Genomic DNA, 18,266 nt, shown 5'->3' on the forward strand with positions numbered 1-18,266 from the left:
CGCCCCGGGCCGGGATCCGGTGCCGGCGGCGGGCAGGCGCTGAGCGGCGCGGAGCGGAGCGGTGGAGGGCTGCGTCGTGTTCCGGAGCGCTGGGGAGCCCCGGCCGCGGCCCCCATGGATAAGTATAAAGGTGAGGAGGGGGCGCCACGTGTGTCTGTGTCCCCCGCTGCCCACGGGGAGCGGCCTTGGAGGGGAAGGATCTTGGCTGGGGGGACTTGGGTCGCTGTGCCCGCGAGTGGAAAACCGCGCTGGGGTTGTTTCCCACGAGTGGGGCCGGGCGGTGCGGGTCGCGAATCGAACCCGTTTTGCCGCCCGAAAGCTTTGCCGGGGTCCTGCTGCTGCAGCCTGCCCGCTGCCTCTCGCGCGGTGCCCGCAGTCTCCGCAGCTCCCCGCTCAGCGATGCTCGGGCACTGGCATGGGAAGGGCTCGGCCCGGCTACCGCGTGCTGCGGGCGGCTCTCGTTAAGTTCCCCCGCTTTGGGAGCCGCCGGGGAGCCCCGCACCTATGGGAGCGCTCGGCCATTTCGGCGGCTGCTGGTCGTGATAACCTTCCCGAGCGGAGCGGAGCTGGCGGTGGGACCCGCTGCGAGTAAACGGGGCTCTGCCACCGCCCTCCTCGGGACGCCTGGAGGTGTAAGAAGGGAACTTGGAACTCCTGCCTGAGCCCGTTTGCGCTTGTTTTTCTCCAGTTGGCAAGATGTGATTGAAACTCAGCAGATGCATTCAATTCATATCCCTTTTTCCCTAATCCTTCTTCACTGGGGGCTTCATATAATAGCAAGGTATCGCACTGGCTGAAGTTAATCTCTGCTTTCTGCCTGTGCTGCAGAGCCCCACAGCACCCCAGCACTGTACCTCCTGCTGTATTTTGATTCCCGCTTACAATCAATGCTTTACAGACCCGATAAGCACAACGGCAGCGTGCTGCTGGAGTGACGTTAAAGATGATATTACAAGTCAAATATTGTGCAGCTTTTTTTTTCTTCTCCTGGCAGGGTCTGCACAGTTCCATTCAGTTCCAGCGGCAAAGCAGTAGATTCATTAAGATTCAGCTATGTTTTGTATGTTCTCTTATTTAAATATGCACACTGCTCCCTCAGAGCAGCGGGGATGTGTTCTGCACATGTGGAATGAATAGCAAGTGCCGTGGTCGCGGGGGCTTGCCAGTGCCTTTGTGCCACTGGGAGCGAGTGTGCGTGTGGGAGCCAGCCCGGCGTTAATGAGGGTGCGGAGGGAAACGGGGCTGTGCGGGTGGGAGCTGGCCCTGGCCCCGCTGGCAGTGCGGAGGGCACGCACGAGGCAGGGCGCTGAGGAGCAGGTGTTGAGAGCAGTGAGCTGTAGTTAGTGAGCACGGGGAGAGCTTCATGTGCTGGTGGAGATGGGTGGATGGGAGCCTTCGCCCGTGCTACCAGACGGGCAGAGTGCTTGTGAAGGGAAATGCCGTGATGGTGGAGACGAGTGGAGGCAAAGGGCACTGTTAGGCAACAGAGTGGTGCTTACGGAAGAGGAGTTTGACTCTAAGGCCCTTTCTATTACTTGGAAATGAAGGTTGCAATCATCAGTGGGCAGCAGTGCCGTCTTCCTTAAGTACAGGCAGGGATGTGCTTTAATTCTGGCTCCTAGCTGGTACGCAGGTGTCCCTGCTGTTTCAGAGGGTGACACACCACAGGAATCCAGCCGGGCGGACATGTGGGGCTGGATGGGTGCGAGTTGGGGCTGGCAGCTCATGGGTGGCACCAGGAAGGGCTCGGGTGGTAAAACCCACCTGGGAGTGATGTTCCTTTCCCAGCCCCTGCTAATGGGCGTGTGGGGACAGCTGCAGAGAGGAGTTCCTTGGCACTTGTTGGGTCTTAGCAGGAGGTGGTGTAGATAAGGATTAAAGGGGTGACTTGGTAGGAAGATGAGGTGTTTGCTTGCTAGTTATTGTGATTGGACTGGGAGGAGATTGGGTGTGGGCCTGTTTGGGACTTTGTGCACGTGTTCTTTTAAATAAGTTCTTGAAAATACATGGAGGTATGACTGGGATTAAACTGTAAAGCAAAGAGGACAATGACAAGAGCCCCAGTGGTGGTGTGAGGCCCTTTAGAAAACTCTTGTTAATCAGAGTTGGAATTGAACTGATTCAGATGAACATGATCCATGCTCCATACAAACATATGTGTTTTCTCCTCAGCTGAGCACCAACACAGCTGCTGTGCTCAGCTAATTGTCCTGGTGCAGCTGGAGAAAATGGGGTGGTGAGGGCCCTGTATCAACCCCAACTCAACGCTCAGCTGCTGGGTTCTGTCCCCTTTGATTAACGTCCTGAGTAACTCCTTGAGTGAGTGACCCCAGTGGGTTTTAGAGAAGGGCACAAGCACAGGAGTCATTTGCTCAGCAGGGATTTAGGAGATGAAACCTATTTCTGGGACAGAAACCGCAGCCTGTCTCAGTGGTACATCTGTCGTGCCCTTCCAGCCAAGCCAACCCACGCACTATTGCCATGCCAGTGTCATATTTCTGTCTCAGAAATGGGCAGAGGGTGCCGTACCCTTCAGTCCCGCTGCTCTGGTGTCTGGGTGGTGTTTATTTCCTGCGTGGGGCAGCTCTCACTCCTTCACACACCTTCCCTGCTCCAGCTGTGTGCACAGGATCCCTGTGAATGAGTTCTTTGTGCACCAAGTGCTTCCACTAAGCACCCACAGCTCGGCAGCACGAGGAAGGCCTCTGCAAAAGTGCTGCTGCTTCTTGGAGCATGGCTCCAGCTCCAGACGGGGATGGGGGAGCAGCATGGTAAATTCAGGACCCAAACCCCAAGGTTCCCAGCATGTGGGCGATGCGTTCCTCCCAACCATCCTACCTGGCTCAGAGGAGTCACCTGCAGGCTTTTGGGGAATGTGGAGATGTGGCACTGAGTGATGCAGCTTAGTGGGCGTGATGGTGATGGGTTGACAGTTGGACTGGATGATCTTAGTGGTCTTTTCCAATCTTAGTTATTCTGTGATTCTAAATCGGGTATGGTGTTGTCTTTGAGAGCTTCCAACCTGCCTCCAGGCAACCTGCTGTGCCCTCTGAAGGGCAGGAGCCAACCGAGGCAGGGAAGTGTTTCTTCAGGCAACAGCCACCGGGGAGCCCAGAGCTGCAGGGGACATTTCTGAGGAGCAAAACTCAGCTGTGATTAATCATGATGCAGAACACAAGCACCTGGGCCATAGGCTGATGCACAGGGCTCGTGCCTGCGAGTGAACTGGGTCGCTGTGGTCCCAGAGCCAGTCTGACGGGCTGCCTGCTGGTGTTTACTTGTGGTGGTAGGTGAGTCACTGCTGCTCTGCTCCCAGGTCAGCAGACAGGACATGGGTTGTGCTGTGGTCTGCCTGCAGGGCTTGAGGGTATCACTGGTCTGCTCTGGCCCCACGATGCTGCTGGTCCCAGCCCTGCTCCTTGCTGGGCTGAAGTGAAATAAAGTCTGGTGCCACACCTGTGGGGCATGTTGGAAGCGTTCAGCTTCAGCCTTGCACCAACCCCAAAAAGCAAGGAGTGGAGCCAGAAGGTGCTAAGGCACTGAGCAGCTGCTGCTGCTGCTGGAGGCACGAGTGGGGCAGTTCCTGTGGGCACTTTGGCTCAGTGTTGCTGGGGGCTCTGGCCTCAAGTTCAAAATGTGAAGGTCAGCATACATTAGCATACTGCTTTTTTTTTTTCCTGTTTTTTTTTCTTCCTTCACTGACCTATTGACTCTTTCATGGGCAAAATTCCATAGAAAGCACATCTGAGGATGGTTTGATGTATGGCAGCATTGTCTTTGGTTATAAACAGCTCTGTCTGGAAGTAAATATCTCGGAATTATAGGATCAGGCTGAGACTCCCACATAATGCATGTGCTTGCTGCTTGTGATTTAATAGAAGCCAGTATGTCCCCTTCTTGGGTGGACTGTGCTCTGTCTTGCATAAAGATTTTTCTACTGTCTTTTTTCCCCTCTATTTCATTTGGATCTGCTTAGGATGAAAGTAGCACAAGGCTTACAATAAGCCTGGGAAGCAGAGACCCACCAGCCCCAGCTGGCAGCCCGGCCTGTGGGCTTCCTTCTGCGTGCAGGAATTCAAATCTCCCCGTGAGACAGCAGGAGCAGCCACCGCCCCCAGCGCAGGGCGCTGCACATGGTTCTCCTCTTGCTCTTGTGACTTGGGAGACTCAATCTGCTTAAAAATATCTTTAGACTCTCCATCTCACTAATAATTGATGGCTCTGGGCTTTTTGGAGTCGGCACAAAGTTTGGACTGTAGAGGTGGGCTGCTCGGCAGCCTGTTGGCATAACGCTTTGGCAGCAGTGCTTTGAGCAAGGTGGGTCTGAGCCAGGAGCATGTTGTAGTTTGTGCTCGGGCTGTGGCTCCAGCCCTTCCCGTGTGGATGGGGCTCGATGGGGGACAGGGGTGCAACCTCCTTCCTGAGGCTGATCCGCAGGAGGCAGCTGCGAGGGGAGGTGTGTGCACAGGCTCCCGTGGGCTGAGATAAGGTATCTATGAGCACATCTCTGATCCAGAGTCGCTCTGCAGATCGCATCGTAGTTATTTATCACTGAAAAGCCTGAGAACTGTTAAGGCTTGGGAAGAAAGAGCTGGCTCGCGCAGAATGGGAGTTGCACAAGGGTTTTGCAATGTCACTGGTGAGCCGAACGTCTCTCCACAAATGTGTTTGAAACGTAGAGCTTGCTTGAGCCGAGGAATGTGACCGAGCCAGCTGCAGCCCCACCGGATTCCAGTAGCATCCATTTGTCATTTGTTGGAGCAAGGCAGTGTGCGTGTCCAGTCAGCGTGGTGCCAAACAGCTCTGACTTCCAATGGTCCCACTGTGTGTGAGCGGAAATCGGCAGTAGCGCTGAGATGCTCTTTGGTAATGGGTGCATGGTCACAGTGGTTGTAGTTCGCCACCGCCTGCAGCTGTAGAAGAGTGCAAGTGCAGAAATGTGGGCTGCAGAAGGCGTGATATGGCAAGGCCAGGCTGCATCAGGGCTTGTGACAGCTGGAGGCCATCTGTCCCCTCCATCAGCTGCTCTATCCCCGCAGTTTGGACGAGGAGTGTGTCTTCTCTCCTCTGCTTAAATCCGGTGTCTTCAAGGATATTTTGTGTTTTACTGCAGCCTCTAAAAATATGCCTGCTCATCTTGAATGGTGGAAACTCCTGCTGCTTTTATTGTTGTATTTCTCAGGCCTCTCCACTGTCCTGGGGTACACAAAATCTGAAGGAGAGCTGGGATTGTGATGTACTATTCCACATCTGCTATAAGATTGCCTGATCTTGGCAGCTGACGAGGTATGATAAAGCCCCACATGAGAACTGTTCAGGCTCATCAGGCTCCGCCTACACAGCAGCTGAGCTCTCCTCACCTTGTTGCCATCAGCTGGGCTAGGGACAGGCTGCAGCATCCTCCTCACCTCACCTCAGAAGCACAGGCTGCAGGATGGATCCCACCCAGTTGTGTGTGACCTGTGAGATCTGGGATTTTCCCTGAGCAGCAGTGAGAGTGCAGTGCTGCTGATGCTCAGCCCCTACAATCCCCCTTCTGTGTGCGTAGCTTTTTGGCTACGAGGCGCTGCGCTGTTGCAGGGTGAGAGCTGGGTGGGATATGGAGCCTGCTGAAAAGGCACACCCCAGATATTCTCAGAGGCGTACAGCAGATGTGCGCTCACCTGAATGCAAAACCATTCTTCTCACCAACGCCACGTGGAAGTCAGCTGCTGTACCACTTCAGGAAGCAATGCTTGTAAATGATTTACTCTTCAATTAAGCACAGTATTATTTTATATAAACACAGGTTCTCACTGCTGCTTCAACTTTATCCCATCTCCTCTTTCCAGTCATGTTACAGGGCACACGCACGGCGCCTTTCAACTCTCGAGCAGTGCTGGCTGATGATGTTACCACTTCCCTAGGTGCTACGTCAGTTAGCTCTGCTGCTACTGCTTTGAAACTGTCCCCCTGGTGAGGAGAAGACTTCTCTGTGAAGTTATGTTCTCTTTCAGGTGCTGAAAGGAATTACTGCCTTGTTTGGTACGGATTGCCCTAATGTGCTGTCGCTGATCCGAGTGTCCATAAATATATCAGTGCTTGGACGCGTGACTTGGCTTGTGTCTGAATCCATTTGAGTACAGGGACTAGTTCTAGGAAAGTTCCGCAGATCCTGTAAATCAGTCTTGAAGCGTGTTTATTATGCTAAGGTTCACTCCTGATTTCTGGGTTTTTGAATTGTAATTCTGCCTCTGATCCTGATCTGCAGATATTGAGATGCTGTTAATGCAGTCTGTCATCAGAGCGCTTAGATCGTGGCAGCTAGTCCCAGCTCAGCACAGCAGGCTCTTGATTTAATCACCTGTATATGCCAAAATCCCAATCAAGACTATCTAAATGGGCTACCCTGGGTAATACTGCCAGTGTCTCCTGGCAGAGTGCGAAGTGGAGCAGAGCTGGGTGAGGATGTGGTTGCTTCAAGGCTGTGACTGTTAGCAATTTGTGCTAAATAACTTCAGTGAGCATAGTTTGCAGCTCGAGCTGTTCAAGCAGATGCTCTCTTTGAGTGCGGAAGAGGTCTATTTCTGGAAATTGAAGTGGGAGTTGGCGGGGTGAGGAGAAGCAAAATGGCAATTGAAAGTTGTATGTTATAAAGCCTGAATTCCCATGTCTGGCTGAGAAGGGAAACAAATGCTTTCTTGACCCGAGATGCCTCAGCATTCCCAACAGCAGAATGATTTATTTGTAATTCTGATAGCTCTCTGAGACTCTCAAGCCATAAGAGCAGCACTGGTTTTGTTGTACTGCTCTGGCTGAGTGCAGGACACTCCAGGCAGTGCCCAGCCCAAAAAACTGGTGCTGTGGGAAGGGAGCGTGGGTACGGCTGGGGCTCGGGCACCTCTGGTCCTGGGGCAGCCCCCTCAGGTTTGCCTCTGGCTGAAACCCCGTGTTGAGCAGCATGGAACTGAACTTCTGCGTTCGTTGGCTACGTCAGCCTTCCTTCAATTCTTTGGCTTGAATAATGACATCCCCCTTCGGTTCTGTGTGTGCTGTTTGCTGCCAGTGCTGTTCCAGTTGCAATGATTCTTTTATTCTCGTGCTGGTTGCCTACTGACACCACAGGAGCTTCAAACAGGAACTCAGCCACGGATGGAGCACAGAGAGAGGCACTTTCTGAGCGAGGACTCTGACGCCAGATAAATGGGCGTACCGTTAATGCTGTGAGTGCAATGAGATGGGTATCCCTGTCATTAATGCAGGCAGTTCTCTCTTTGAAACTTAGTGTTACTACAGAGCTGTATGGAGACTGTGGGTTGTTGTGTGCCACTTCCAGACTATGTGTTCTTACTTCTGTCAACTGTTTGGTGTCTCCATGAAGAAATGGCTTGATCTGCATGGTCCTCCAATGCTCTCTTTTAAGGTATTCTTATAATGTTTAATTCTGGTCAGATGGCCTCCCACTGTCACTCTTAGTTAGCTGCAAAACCTTCTCGGTTTGCTTTTGTTCCCATGCTGGATGGAGGTTTGTGTTGGAAATGCTCTGTTTTCAGCATATGTTCCTGTTTTTCCTGACAAACATGAATGTCTGTTGGCCCGTATCTAGAGGAGGTGGGAAAGGCCAAATTCATTCTTGGTGTCCCTCCAGCACAGCCAATGGACGAATCGCAAGGGTCAGATTGGATCTGAGGTTTAGATTGGGCTTACTGAAAGTTTAACCAGTTGTTACTGATAGGTTACTTAGCTATATTTCTGGTGCAATCGGTAAAGATGCTTTGGCACACCAAGAAATCAAATTTTCGAGCTAACAAAAGCTGATGTGTGATAGGAGAGGAATGCAGAGCTGGCAGCGTATTCACCCCACAGAAATGCCGGTGCTTCCGGGTGCTTGGAGCACAGGCATGGCTGACCCTTACTCCAGACACAATTCCTTGGACCGTGAAAAACAAGGAGGCTTGAGCACGCTGGGGACGGGCTGTGTGGAAACACAGAGAAATCCTTCGCGGAGACCTCAGCCAGGGCTGGGAGCCTTGCTGCCAGAAGACCCTGTCAGTGCTCCACATCTTCATCTTCTGCTCAGCTGTGATGAAACAGAACTCCTGAGAGCTTCTGCTAATCCCAAATTCTGCATTGGAGTTTCAAATTTTCTTTCAGCGCTTGCCCATAAGATCTCCTTCCCTTGTTCATCCATTCACTTTTTATCTGCGTTATTCCCAAAAGCGCAGGCCTGCTCTGCCATAGTAGGGCAAGAAGGAAGTAAAATATTCCCTTTTTAATATGTAAAGGGAGCTGCTGCCTAGCACAGAGCTGGCTTCTAGATGAAAGAGTCAGATGCCAAACTGTTCTGTTTCAGTTTGTGCAGGAGCAGCTTTGATCTAGAAGAGATGACTCAGTCAGTAGCAGGGAGCAATTCTTTATAGTGAATTCAGAAATAAAGCCCTGAGATCTGGGCTGTGATGGCTCTGACGCGTCAGTCACAGCGTATGTTATGTGAAAATGAAAACCATGATGTCTGAAATGAAGTGTGGAAGTTTTCTGAAACAGAAAAAAACACTTGTGATGTTGGTTGCCAAGAGCTTTCCTGCAGCCAGAAAGGGTTGGGGTGGGGGAAGATTGCTCCTACAGCGATGGGAGCAGTGAGCAACGTGGACAAACCAGGAAGGGGAGAGACTTCCTGCACTGCAGCTCAGGCCAGAGGTGGGGCCAGGATTAAAATCTGGGTCTCTTGGCTCCAGGTCAGACTCTGTAATGCATGTTTGCTGCCTTGCCATCCTGATTCGATGCAGCTCCTTTGCCACCGCTCTCTGGAGGAGAAGGCAGGTGTGGTGAGGCCTGACTCGGTCACGGGGTCGGCTCTGGTTGTGTGGCGGAGCAAGGATGGCCAATTGCTGCTACTGAGCCGCTTTTATTTGGAGCCAGGTGTCCGGCCCAGATCCATGCAGCTGTATTTTGTGGCACCACAGCTGCCCGAGCAAACACAGCTGGACCTGGGCTGGGTCACAGTGCAGGCTGCAGCACGCAGGCGTGCATGGGGCTGTGTGGCCAGGAGCCGGGGGATGTGGTGAAATGCCAAGAGCTTGCTGGCTCACACCAGATACGAGTCCCAGTGCAAAAGTGTCACTGTTGCTCAGTATTTCTGCAGCTATACTCAGTGTTCAGTGCATGTTTAGTGCTACTGTCCTCTGCAGGCGAAGAGCACGTGAATATCTAGATGGGGAGATCCTCAGAGAACATTTCTTTGTTGGTTTCAGTGGCTGCATGCAGTAGGTGATAGAGATTTCTTTGGCACAGTCACCTTGTGAAACCTCTTACTATCCAGCAGGTTATTCCTGCTGAGAAGAATGGCCCAGCCCTTCAATCCCACCTCCTTGCCTGCTTCATCTTTGACGTTTGCTCTCCTTCCCACCCTAATGGCAGGCAGCTGCTAGCTAGCTTCTACCCAGGCTGTTTTTGCTCGCTGACAGACCGGAGAGCAAGGGGAGCAGTGTGCTGGGCAGAGGGATTGGCCCATTGGGTAGTGATGCTGCATCAGGTGGGCTCCTTCAGGATGCTCAGGGTGTTCAGGTCCTCTGTGGTCACCAGGCAGCAGAGACTGCCTTAGCCTTCTTTCTAGCCCTCTCTGGTACAGACTTTGCTATAAAATAGTCATTTGATGAGGTGACTCTAACTATAGAGAAGAAGGAATTGAGCAGGGAAAAAAGTCCCTAAAATCATCTAGTTTACCCCATGTTCCAGAAAGTATGCATCTTCTGGTGTTTTCCCCATTTAAAAGTCAAATATTCCAAGTGATGTGACTTCCCTCTGATCTTCTAGGGATTATTCCATGATCTGGGAAATATCATTATTCCTAGAGATGTGATGTGAATTATTAGTCCTGGATGTATATAATGGAACAGTAAGATAATTTCCTTTCTTAGCATGGCAAAAAAAAAACCCAACCTTTTTCCATGATGCCGAAGAACGGCCAATGCTGTGATGTGAGAGCTGGAAGAAGTTTGTCCGTACCAGGGGATGCACTGAGGATGCAGGGACCCACGCTGCATGCTGTCACTGAATCAGAACCTCCCTGGCTCCCACGAGTGTTACAGCCAACCTGCACTCAGAAGCAAAGTGCTGTCCTCCTGTAATGTCGCCGTGTGGCTTGTAGACCTTAACAGGAAGAGTCCTGTCTTTTGGGTGGAAATACATGGCAAAAATATTCATCCACAGCTATAATGTGATAAACTTTCCAATCTGTTGAACCTTCTTTGGACAACCTCCAAGTCTCTTAAACCTGATGTCTGTGAATTATTAACAGTAGTAAAAGTACCTGGCTGCCGTAACTGTTCTTAACTACTCTTAATGTAGGTCATAACAAAATGTAACTTCAGTCCAGAACGGGTGACAATCCTCAAAGCTATAGGTGTGCCCAATACTGCAGTATTGTCATTGGCTTGTCTTCTAGTTGGAAGAAAATTGATAGAAAAAACACTGTATCAGAAAATCAAAATAACCCTACAGAACTTTCTGCTTGCAGTGAAGACTGTAATTTTTAAGTGATAGGACAAAGGGATAATAAATAATAAATGCAGCAGGGAACAAGGAAATCATGTAGCAACAGTAAAGGATCCAAACATATGGAAAATTCAATTCTATGGGGAATTAAGTCACTATTATGTAATCAGGATCAATGGAAATGAGCTGATGTCAGTATTGGACTGGCTTAATGCATGCATGGAAAATTGTGTCCTCTCGGACAGACCTGCTAATAGGAGTGAAAGCTCCATGCACGCCGCATTTCCATTAACTGTATTTTATTTTACTTTTTACCTAGAAGGGTTCTGATCCAAATCCAGCAGAAGTAAATAGGGTTTCTTCTAACCTGAAACCGATTTGTTGTCTGGATCGAAAAGGTCTGTAGAAGATGGCAGACAGTAACACCCTGTGATGAACATCTACCTCATTCCGGTTGTTTAGGGCAGAACTTCTTTTGATCTAATTGAGCTTCTTGCACAGCAGAGTACCTGATCACCCCTCCAGGTGTGGTTGTGGTGGCCCAGCAGCCTTGGGAATTCCCCACCTAGGTAGGAATTTCCTTCCTGAACCTGAGGACTGGAAGGAGCACTACTGGGCACTAAGAGATGCCCCTGTGCCTAGAGCATGGAGACTCCAGCAGTGTTACAATTGATCGTAGAATCATCTTGGTTGGGAAAGCACTTCAAGATCATCATGTTACAAAGCTGCCCAAAGAACTGCTAGCCTTTTTATGGCATGGCTGTTGTCCTGCGAGACAGATCCTGTGGTGGGGAATACAGAGCAGCAGAAAAGCTCCTAACTAAAAGGGATCTTCCGGTGGGAAGCAATGCGATTTGTGAAATCTTGGAGTGGCTGCTGCATAAGAAAACATGTCTGAATCAACAAGTTAGGGAAAAAAGTCAGCTGTTAAATGTTAGTGGCTGGAGCTATCATGTGAAGTGAATGTGTGGGTGGTTTCGAATTAGCAGAGATGCCAGAGGTGGGAAGAGACCAATAGGAGAAAAAGGGATGGGATAACCTGACCTTCGACTGTTTCCAGTTCAGTGAGAGCACAAAGGGAGTGGGTGAAGCAAGTGGGAGGCCTCTAAGGCTGCCATCATGGGAGAGGGCCTGAGCTGCTCAGCACCTCACACCCACGGGGAAGGGGAGCCCTCACACTGGCCAGGCACTTCTGCTGCTTGCTTTATGCCTGCTCTGACAGGCAGCCCACCCTCTGAGCCAATTCCACCAAAACCCACTTTGTTGTTGCTGCATATACCCTCCACTGAATTAAAGCTGATATGGCTCAGTGGAGGGTGTGATGAATACCATTGCTAGTGCAGGGAAGGGCTGACACTGTAGCCAATGGCAGGGAAAAGAAAGAGGAAAGAGGAGCACAGGGGTCTCATTAGCTTTGTGTGTTCCTCAAATGGAAAGTTTCTTGGTCATTGAAATAACCTTTATGTTTCTCAAAGTGAACGCACAGGTAGGAGATAGGAAAGGATATGGAAGGAGGTATGACAGAGCATACAGCCTTATCTTCAATTCCTTAGACATTTCTTCTGCATATCTTATTAAGCCTCTACAGCTTAACTTAGGAAACATTTTCTGTGCTATGAAATAGTCACCCTTAAAATGGTGCTAGAGAGGTGAAGACACCCTTGGCTTTGCGAGCAAAGTTAAAGTGATTGCATCTACTTCCTGTCCAGCAGATCTGTTGAAAGTTGGCCAGTGTCTTTCCTGAGAAACAGCTGCTCAGAAATTTGGGAGGAAAAATACTTGATTCCTCACATTCTGGCGGATTTGAGGCTCACCAGCTGGTTGAGTAGCCTGCCAAGGCTCATGCTGTTGTGGAAATGTACAGTAACTGGGCATAAGTAGCTCTAAGCCCTTTTTGGACTCGAGTGTGAAAATGTATTAATGTTGGGAAGCTGCTGAATATCTCTTTCAAAGTAGAAATAAATCAAAATGGAATTGCTCTGGCTTTGCCCACAAATAAACTCATTTTGGTGAATTTGCTGTCCCTGTTCCCACAGCACCTCTTAAGCTCTGCCTGCTGACTGGAGCTGTCCAAGCCCTCCAAAGGCCTCATACTGATCAAGCCTGTGTTTGAAATATGATATTTGATTTAAACCCTCCAGTTCTTATATTTGGTTTTTGAATACTTGTATGCATAATTTTTATTATTTCAATTTGAGGATGAAATTCTGACTATGTTGAGGAAAGTCTCCTACTGACTTCAAGGAGATCAGTTGTAACAGACTGAATTAAACAAGGAGAGGTAGATAGAATACTCATGTCAAAAAAAAGCTTTTTTTGAGCAAATGCAGCATATTTTCTGGATTAGAATGCAGCAGTGATGCTTAGCCACAGAGACAGCTTTATCTAGCCCAAATGCATGTCCATGCTGGGATGTTACTGTACAAGTGGCTGGGCTGTGGATGGGTGGGCAGTAGGTCAGTTAATAACAGGCTGGATTTTGGAGTTCAAGGAGAAAAGTTCTCTGGTTTGTATTCTGCATGAAGACCAATTAGTTACAAGTGGAGTTTCCCAGGGGTCTGCCCTGGGGCTTATCTCTATCAGTGACCTGGCAGAAGAGAAGTATGCATCTCAACAAATCTGCAGATTACACCAGTCTTTTGGGGGCACTCGAGGGCATGGCTGCCAGTACTCACGGAAGGTTATTGGGAAGATGGTGCCAGGCTCTTCATATCGTTCGTGGTGGGAGAGCAAGAGACAACAGACAAACAGAACAGTGAAAGGCTCAGAGCTGGTATGAGAAAAACCCTTGACCTATAAAGAGAGTCAAACTGTGGACAAGGCTGCACAGGGGTTGTTCAGTCTCCATCCTTCAAGGTTTTCAAACCCCGATCACTGGACAAAGCCTTAAGGAACCCAGTGTGAATTAAGAGTGAATGCTGTTCTGAGCATGCAGCCGGGCTAGGCACTGCCTGAGGTCTCTTCCACCTGCAGCGTTTCTGGGATTCTTCAGATTAATAGTGCTAGAAGGAAACAGCATTTCTCCTCCAGGAGCTGAAGACTTCAGGATGTAGTGTTTCCCAGCACATGCTTCTGTTTTAAGTGGGTGCCATCCCATTCCCCACGCATGCCCATGGACCTTAACAAGCATGAGCTTTGGGACGGTTATGACCCAGATGCTGCACTGAGAATAAATCCATGATACTCATATCACAAAGCAGCTTCCTGTAGGGTGTGTGGGGAGGATCCTTGCCTGCAGGGAACAGTTGAAGGCTGTGAGCTGTACTTAGGTGTTTCATGAGAGTTCTGTGTGTGCATCCTATCTGGCCAGGAGCTGCTTGTATGTGGTTTCTGGATGGATCCCCAGGTAGATTTCCTCCCTGCAGGCTAGCAGACTTGGAATAGTCCAGGCCCTTTGTGGCAAACCTTTCCACTGATTGTGAAGCTCAAATCAAGATTTCATCAGTGTGGAGTGAATTGTTCTGCTGGAGTGAAGTGCAGGCTGCAAAAAACCAGCACTTCTTTGGCTCTGACCCAAGAGTTTTAGAAAGCAGTTTCCATCTATTTGTATGTTCTTGGGGGTTTTTGTTGTTGTTTTTTTTTTTTGTATACACTATACAAAATTTCTGTACAATATGTTCTTCTAACCCTATGAAAAGAAAAGCCAAGAGAGCGAATCTGTGATGCGCTGGTGGGAGGCATTCAGATGCTGCCGGAGGGGTGTGATGCAACTTGGTACAGAGCCAATGTTTCAGTTGTAAACTGAGTGTAGGTGAGTGCTGATTAAAGTGAGCCCACACAATATCAAACTGTTGCATCCATAAGTTTGGTTTAAGGTAGCATGTGGAAATACAGGTGAGGGTACTAGATTCTGTCTGGTGAAAAATGAGCAGTCTTAACTCCATACTTATGTCCGCAACACAAACAGTGCACTGACATGCGGTATTACTTTCTCTAAATAAGCTTTAAAAATAACAAGCGTACCTTTCTACTTATGTTTAGTTGTTGATGAGTAGACAACTTGGAAAAATATTTGCTTTATGTTTTACACCCTATCATCTTACACTCTGGATGTGTATAAAATGCTGGTGGCAGGCTTGGTGGCTGAGGGGAGAGCGGGGCTTTGTTGATTTTGACTTTACTAAGGCTTTGGCCACTGATCCTGTAACATCCCTGTCAGCAAACAGATGCAGCACAAGATAGAAGAGTGGGCAGTGAGGTGAGATGAAACTGAAACTAGCTGAACCGTCCTGCTCAATGTGCAGTGCTTGGTGGCAGAAAGTCCAGCTGGAGGCCAGGTGCTAGTGGTGTGCTGCAGGGCTTCATACTGGGGCTGATACTGTTCATCATCTTCATTAGTGACCTGGCTGTTGGGGCAGGGTACATCCTCAGCAGTTTCACAGGTAACACAAGACAGAGGGGGGTGATGGATGCATCAACTGGTTGTGGGAGGCGATTATTCCCCTTTATTCAGTCCCGGTGAGTCACCAGGAATACTGAGTCTAGTGCTGGGGTTCCCGTTACAACAGATTTTGTGTGTATAGGAGTCAGTTCAGCACAGAGCCATGAACATGATGAAGGGACTGGAGCATCTTGCACAGAAGGAGAGGGTGAGAGAGCTGGGACTGGTCAGCATGGAGAAGGGGAGGTTCAGAGGGCTCTTATCACTTTGTATAAATACCTGATGGGGGGAATAAAGAAGACGAACAGACTTTTCTCAGTGGTATCTAGTGAAAGGGCAAGAGGCAGTGGGCACAGTCTCGAATGCTGAACTCCATTTTAATGTAGGGAAAAGCTTTTTCATTGTGAACACTGTTGAAAACTGGACCACGCTGCTCTGAGTTACCTGCTGTAGGTGCTCTGGGCAGGGCCTGGAGTAGGCGGTCTCCTGAGGTGCCTGCCCACCTCGCCTGTGTGACCAGAGAAACCCCTTGGTTGGCAGCACAGTGCAAAATCTCAAGTGTTGGGAGTGTACTGTCACATCTAGGACAAGAGCTTTTTCTGTTCTAATAGATTTACGTCGTCCGATTTCCTTGAAGCACCACTAGGCACGCCATGCAGAAAGGTGGTTTCATCAGCCGCTCTGCTTGGCTGGTGGGAAGACACACTCTGGTTTACCTAGTTCTTTATTTTGGTTCAGCATGAAGTCTCCCTTGGCAGGTCGGTTGCTTCCCATGCACTCATGAGCCGCCCTTCTCTGTTCCTTTGCTGTGAGCGAAAGGTGTGCTCCCACCCCTGGCCAGCGGTGGTTGATGTGGGCAGAGCCACGTTGCTCTCCGGCCCAGCCAAGCGTGGTGCTCATGGCGATGATGCTCCTTGGCTGCCTTCTGTTTTCAGAGCTTTGGAAGTGTCACTGGGATGTTCCTCATCAGAGGATCTGGCTCGCTGGGTCTCCTACACGTCCTGGAGTTCAGCTGGGCAGAAGGGATTTCTAGTGGAAATGTACATCTGTTATTCCTTAAGTGTGACCATTGTCAAGGTTTCCATCCCTTCATAAAGCTGTTCTTTGCCAAAGGCCCAATAATCTCTGGTTTTTCAGGAGGAGAGGGAGTAAGTTGTGAGGATAACCGAGTCTTTTTTTCTTTTTCAGCTGAAGAGATGAGTTCAGTTTTAAATTACAGCGTATTGAGTCAGTGCCTTTGACACCCACAGCTGTGTTGGCGGAAAGCTGCTGGAGGATTTGTTTGGGCAGGGCCCTGTGTGTCTGTGTGGCTTTGGGAAGGATGTACCTTGCAAGGTGCTTGGCCCTACAGCTGCTCGCAGCAGGCGCCGCGCGGCTCCGGCTTTGCTGTGCATCTCATCGGAGGGCGGGAGTCTGTCCAGCAAAACAAATGACATTGTTTTCACATGGTGCAAAGCCGCTCCCTCCACCTTCTCCTGCACCGCTGCTGCCCGTATCTCGGCTCTGAGTCCTGAGGGGAAGCAGCAGGCTGAGTCATCTGGCGCTGTGTGTGTATTGACAAAACAGACAGGCAGAGCTGGGAGGGGAGACCGACGCTCTGGGAGTCTTGGCCAGAGGCGGTGGGTTCCCTCCTCCTCACCTGCCCTCGAGCTGTGTTGCAGACACCTCTGGCTTTGAGCCGTGAGCTGATCAGGAGTCAGTTCAAGAAAACCATGGACAGGGTATCAAACTGCTGGGCTAGGTTTGCTTGCACTTTGCTTGAAAAACTTGAAGTGTGAGCTCAAGGCAGGGATGGAAAGCATGGAAAAAGGCTTGGATGGGAAAGGTCTTTGAAGATTCGTCCTGCTCACAGCAGCAGCCAAGATAAGAGAGCTGCTCGTGCTTCCCCTCACGCTAGCTGCAGCCAGGTAGCTCTGCTGGGGCTCGCACATGGAGTGCCGGGTCTGCCCTGCCCTACATTAGTGTGGTGGGAGCAATGCTCGGGCTGCATCTCTGCGTGCTACGGGAGGTTTCTGAACTGCTGCAATCAACTCAGGACTCAAGGTTGTTGGTTTGTTGTTTGTTTTGTTTTGTTTTCAGATTGTTTTGCAGCCTCCCCACACTCCCTCCCAGCCCCTTTCCTCCTAGAAAAACAAAACCAAAGCAGGGAGATTTTGGTTATTCTCCTGCGTTTCCCTTTTCTCCGAGGACTCTGGCAGCTGATCTCCTCTTGATGAGCAGTGTTGCCTGGGGACGCCATTTACCCAGGGGAGATACTTTTCCCTGTGATACTGTACTGATTTTTGGTGGTAGCTGCATGCCCAGCCTCGCTTGCAGGCGCTGTTACCTCTTTCCACACCTTCCATGAAAAGCTGCTTTTCTGCAGATTGGCTGTTTGCAAGCGTCCTCCTTCCTGGAAAGGGCAAGGGAAGGGGCTGTGGTCCCGCTGTGGAGGGAGAGCCATGCCGAGAGGGATTGCTCCCTTCCCTTCTGCAGATCCCACCCACACTATGAGAAAAGAGAGTTTGCTGCTGAAACAAATAGGCAGGAAATGGGAAGTGAATAAAGGAAAGGGCTCCTTCACATGCCACGAATATGACCTGTGGGACATACAGCTCAGCCAGTGCAGCTAGCCTGGTGGTTGGGTTTCACTACGGGTTGGCTGCCTGATCAAGGGGAGCCGAGACCCCAGGCTTGCTGTGTTGAGACCCTAAATCACATACCCGAACCCTGCACCCTGGGCTGCTACTGGAGTGGGCTGCTGGGCCCAGCCATCCCCACTGCTACTGCATCCCCGGGGTTTGGGTAGGGGATTTGACGCCGGGGATTTCTGTTTGTTTGTTCAGCGCTGTTTTACTCATGTATTCCTAATTGCATACAGTTCTCATTGTTGCTCAGGCTGTGGCTTTCAGCTATCTTGAAATGAAAAGAAAATACATGTTTGTCTTCCAGCACCTTGGGAGCCAAGGGAAGTCTCAGACAGAGCCAAGACGTAACGTGGCAGTGCAAACACTAATATCCAATCTTCCCCAGATTTGTAATTAAGAGCCAATGATTTTCCCAAGGTTACCAGGAGGACACTAGCCTCCAGGACCCGGCTGTCTGGCTGCCACATCACTGAAACTGTTCCTATGGCGATGAGCTAAGTGCTTTTTGTTTTCTGCCGATTGCAGGTCTTTTATTTTTAATGCTCTCAAACGAGTGCTGCTGCATATCTCCCTTCTGTGTAGAGCCAACACCAGACTAAGCAGCTTTCAGAGGATGTCATGAGAAGCAGCCCTTTTCCCCAAGGGCTCTTCCACTCCAAATGGCAGCGTGTAGGTGAAGGAGGCCTGGGTGGCTCCTGCAAGGGGCTGAGCTGGGCCTGCTGCTCCACCATTCTTTCTCATAGTATTTTTAGTGGAGGAATGCACCTCCTGACCTCTGCTGTGCG

At 50.1% G+C, this 18,266-nt stretch overlaps 1 protein-coding gene across 1 annotated transcript in view; it reads left to right on the top strand.

Moving 5' to 3' along the window:
- AFAP1L2 (actin filament associated protein 1 like 2) overlaps nucleotides 1-18,266 on the top strand; it is a 57,147-nt gene continuing 38,881 nt past the window's right edge. Inside the window, exon 1 of the mRNA XM_021400626.1 lies at nucleotides 1-130. Coding sequence (XP_021256301.1) covers nucleotides 115-130 — 16 coding nt within the window. The 5' untranslated portion in view covers nucleotides 1-114. The remainder of the gene's footprint in view (nucleotides 131-18,266) is intronic.

The sequence above is a fragment of the Numida meleagris genome, chromosome 5, assembly GCF_002078875.1.
Source record: "Numida meleagris isolate 19003 breed g44 Domestic line chromosome 5, NumMel1.0, whole genome shotgun sequence".
NCBI classification, from domain to species: Eukaryota; Metazoa; Chordata; class Aves; order Galliformes; family Numididae; genus Numida; species Numida meleagris.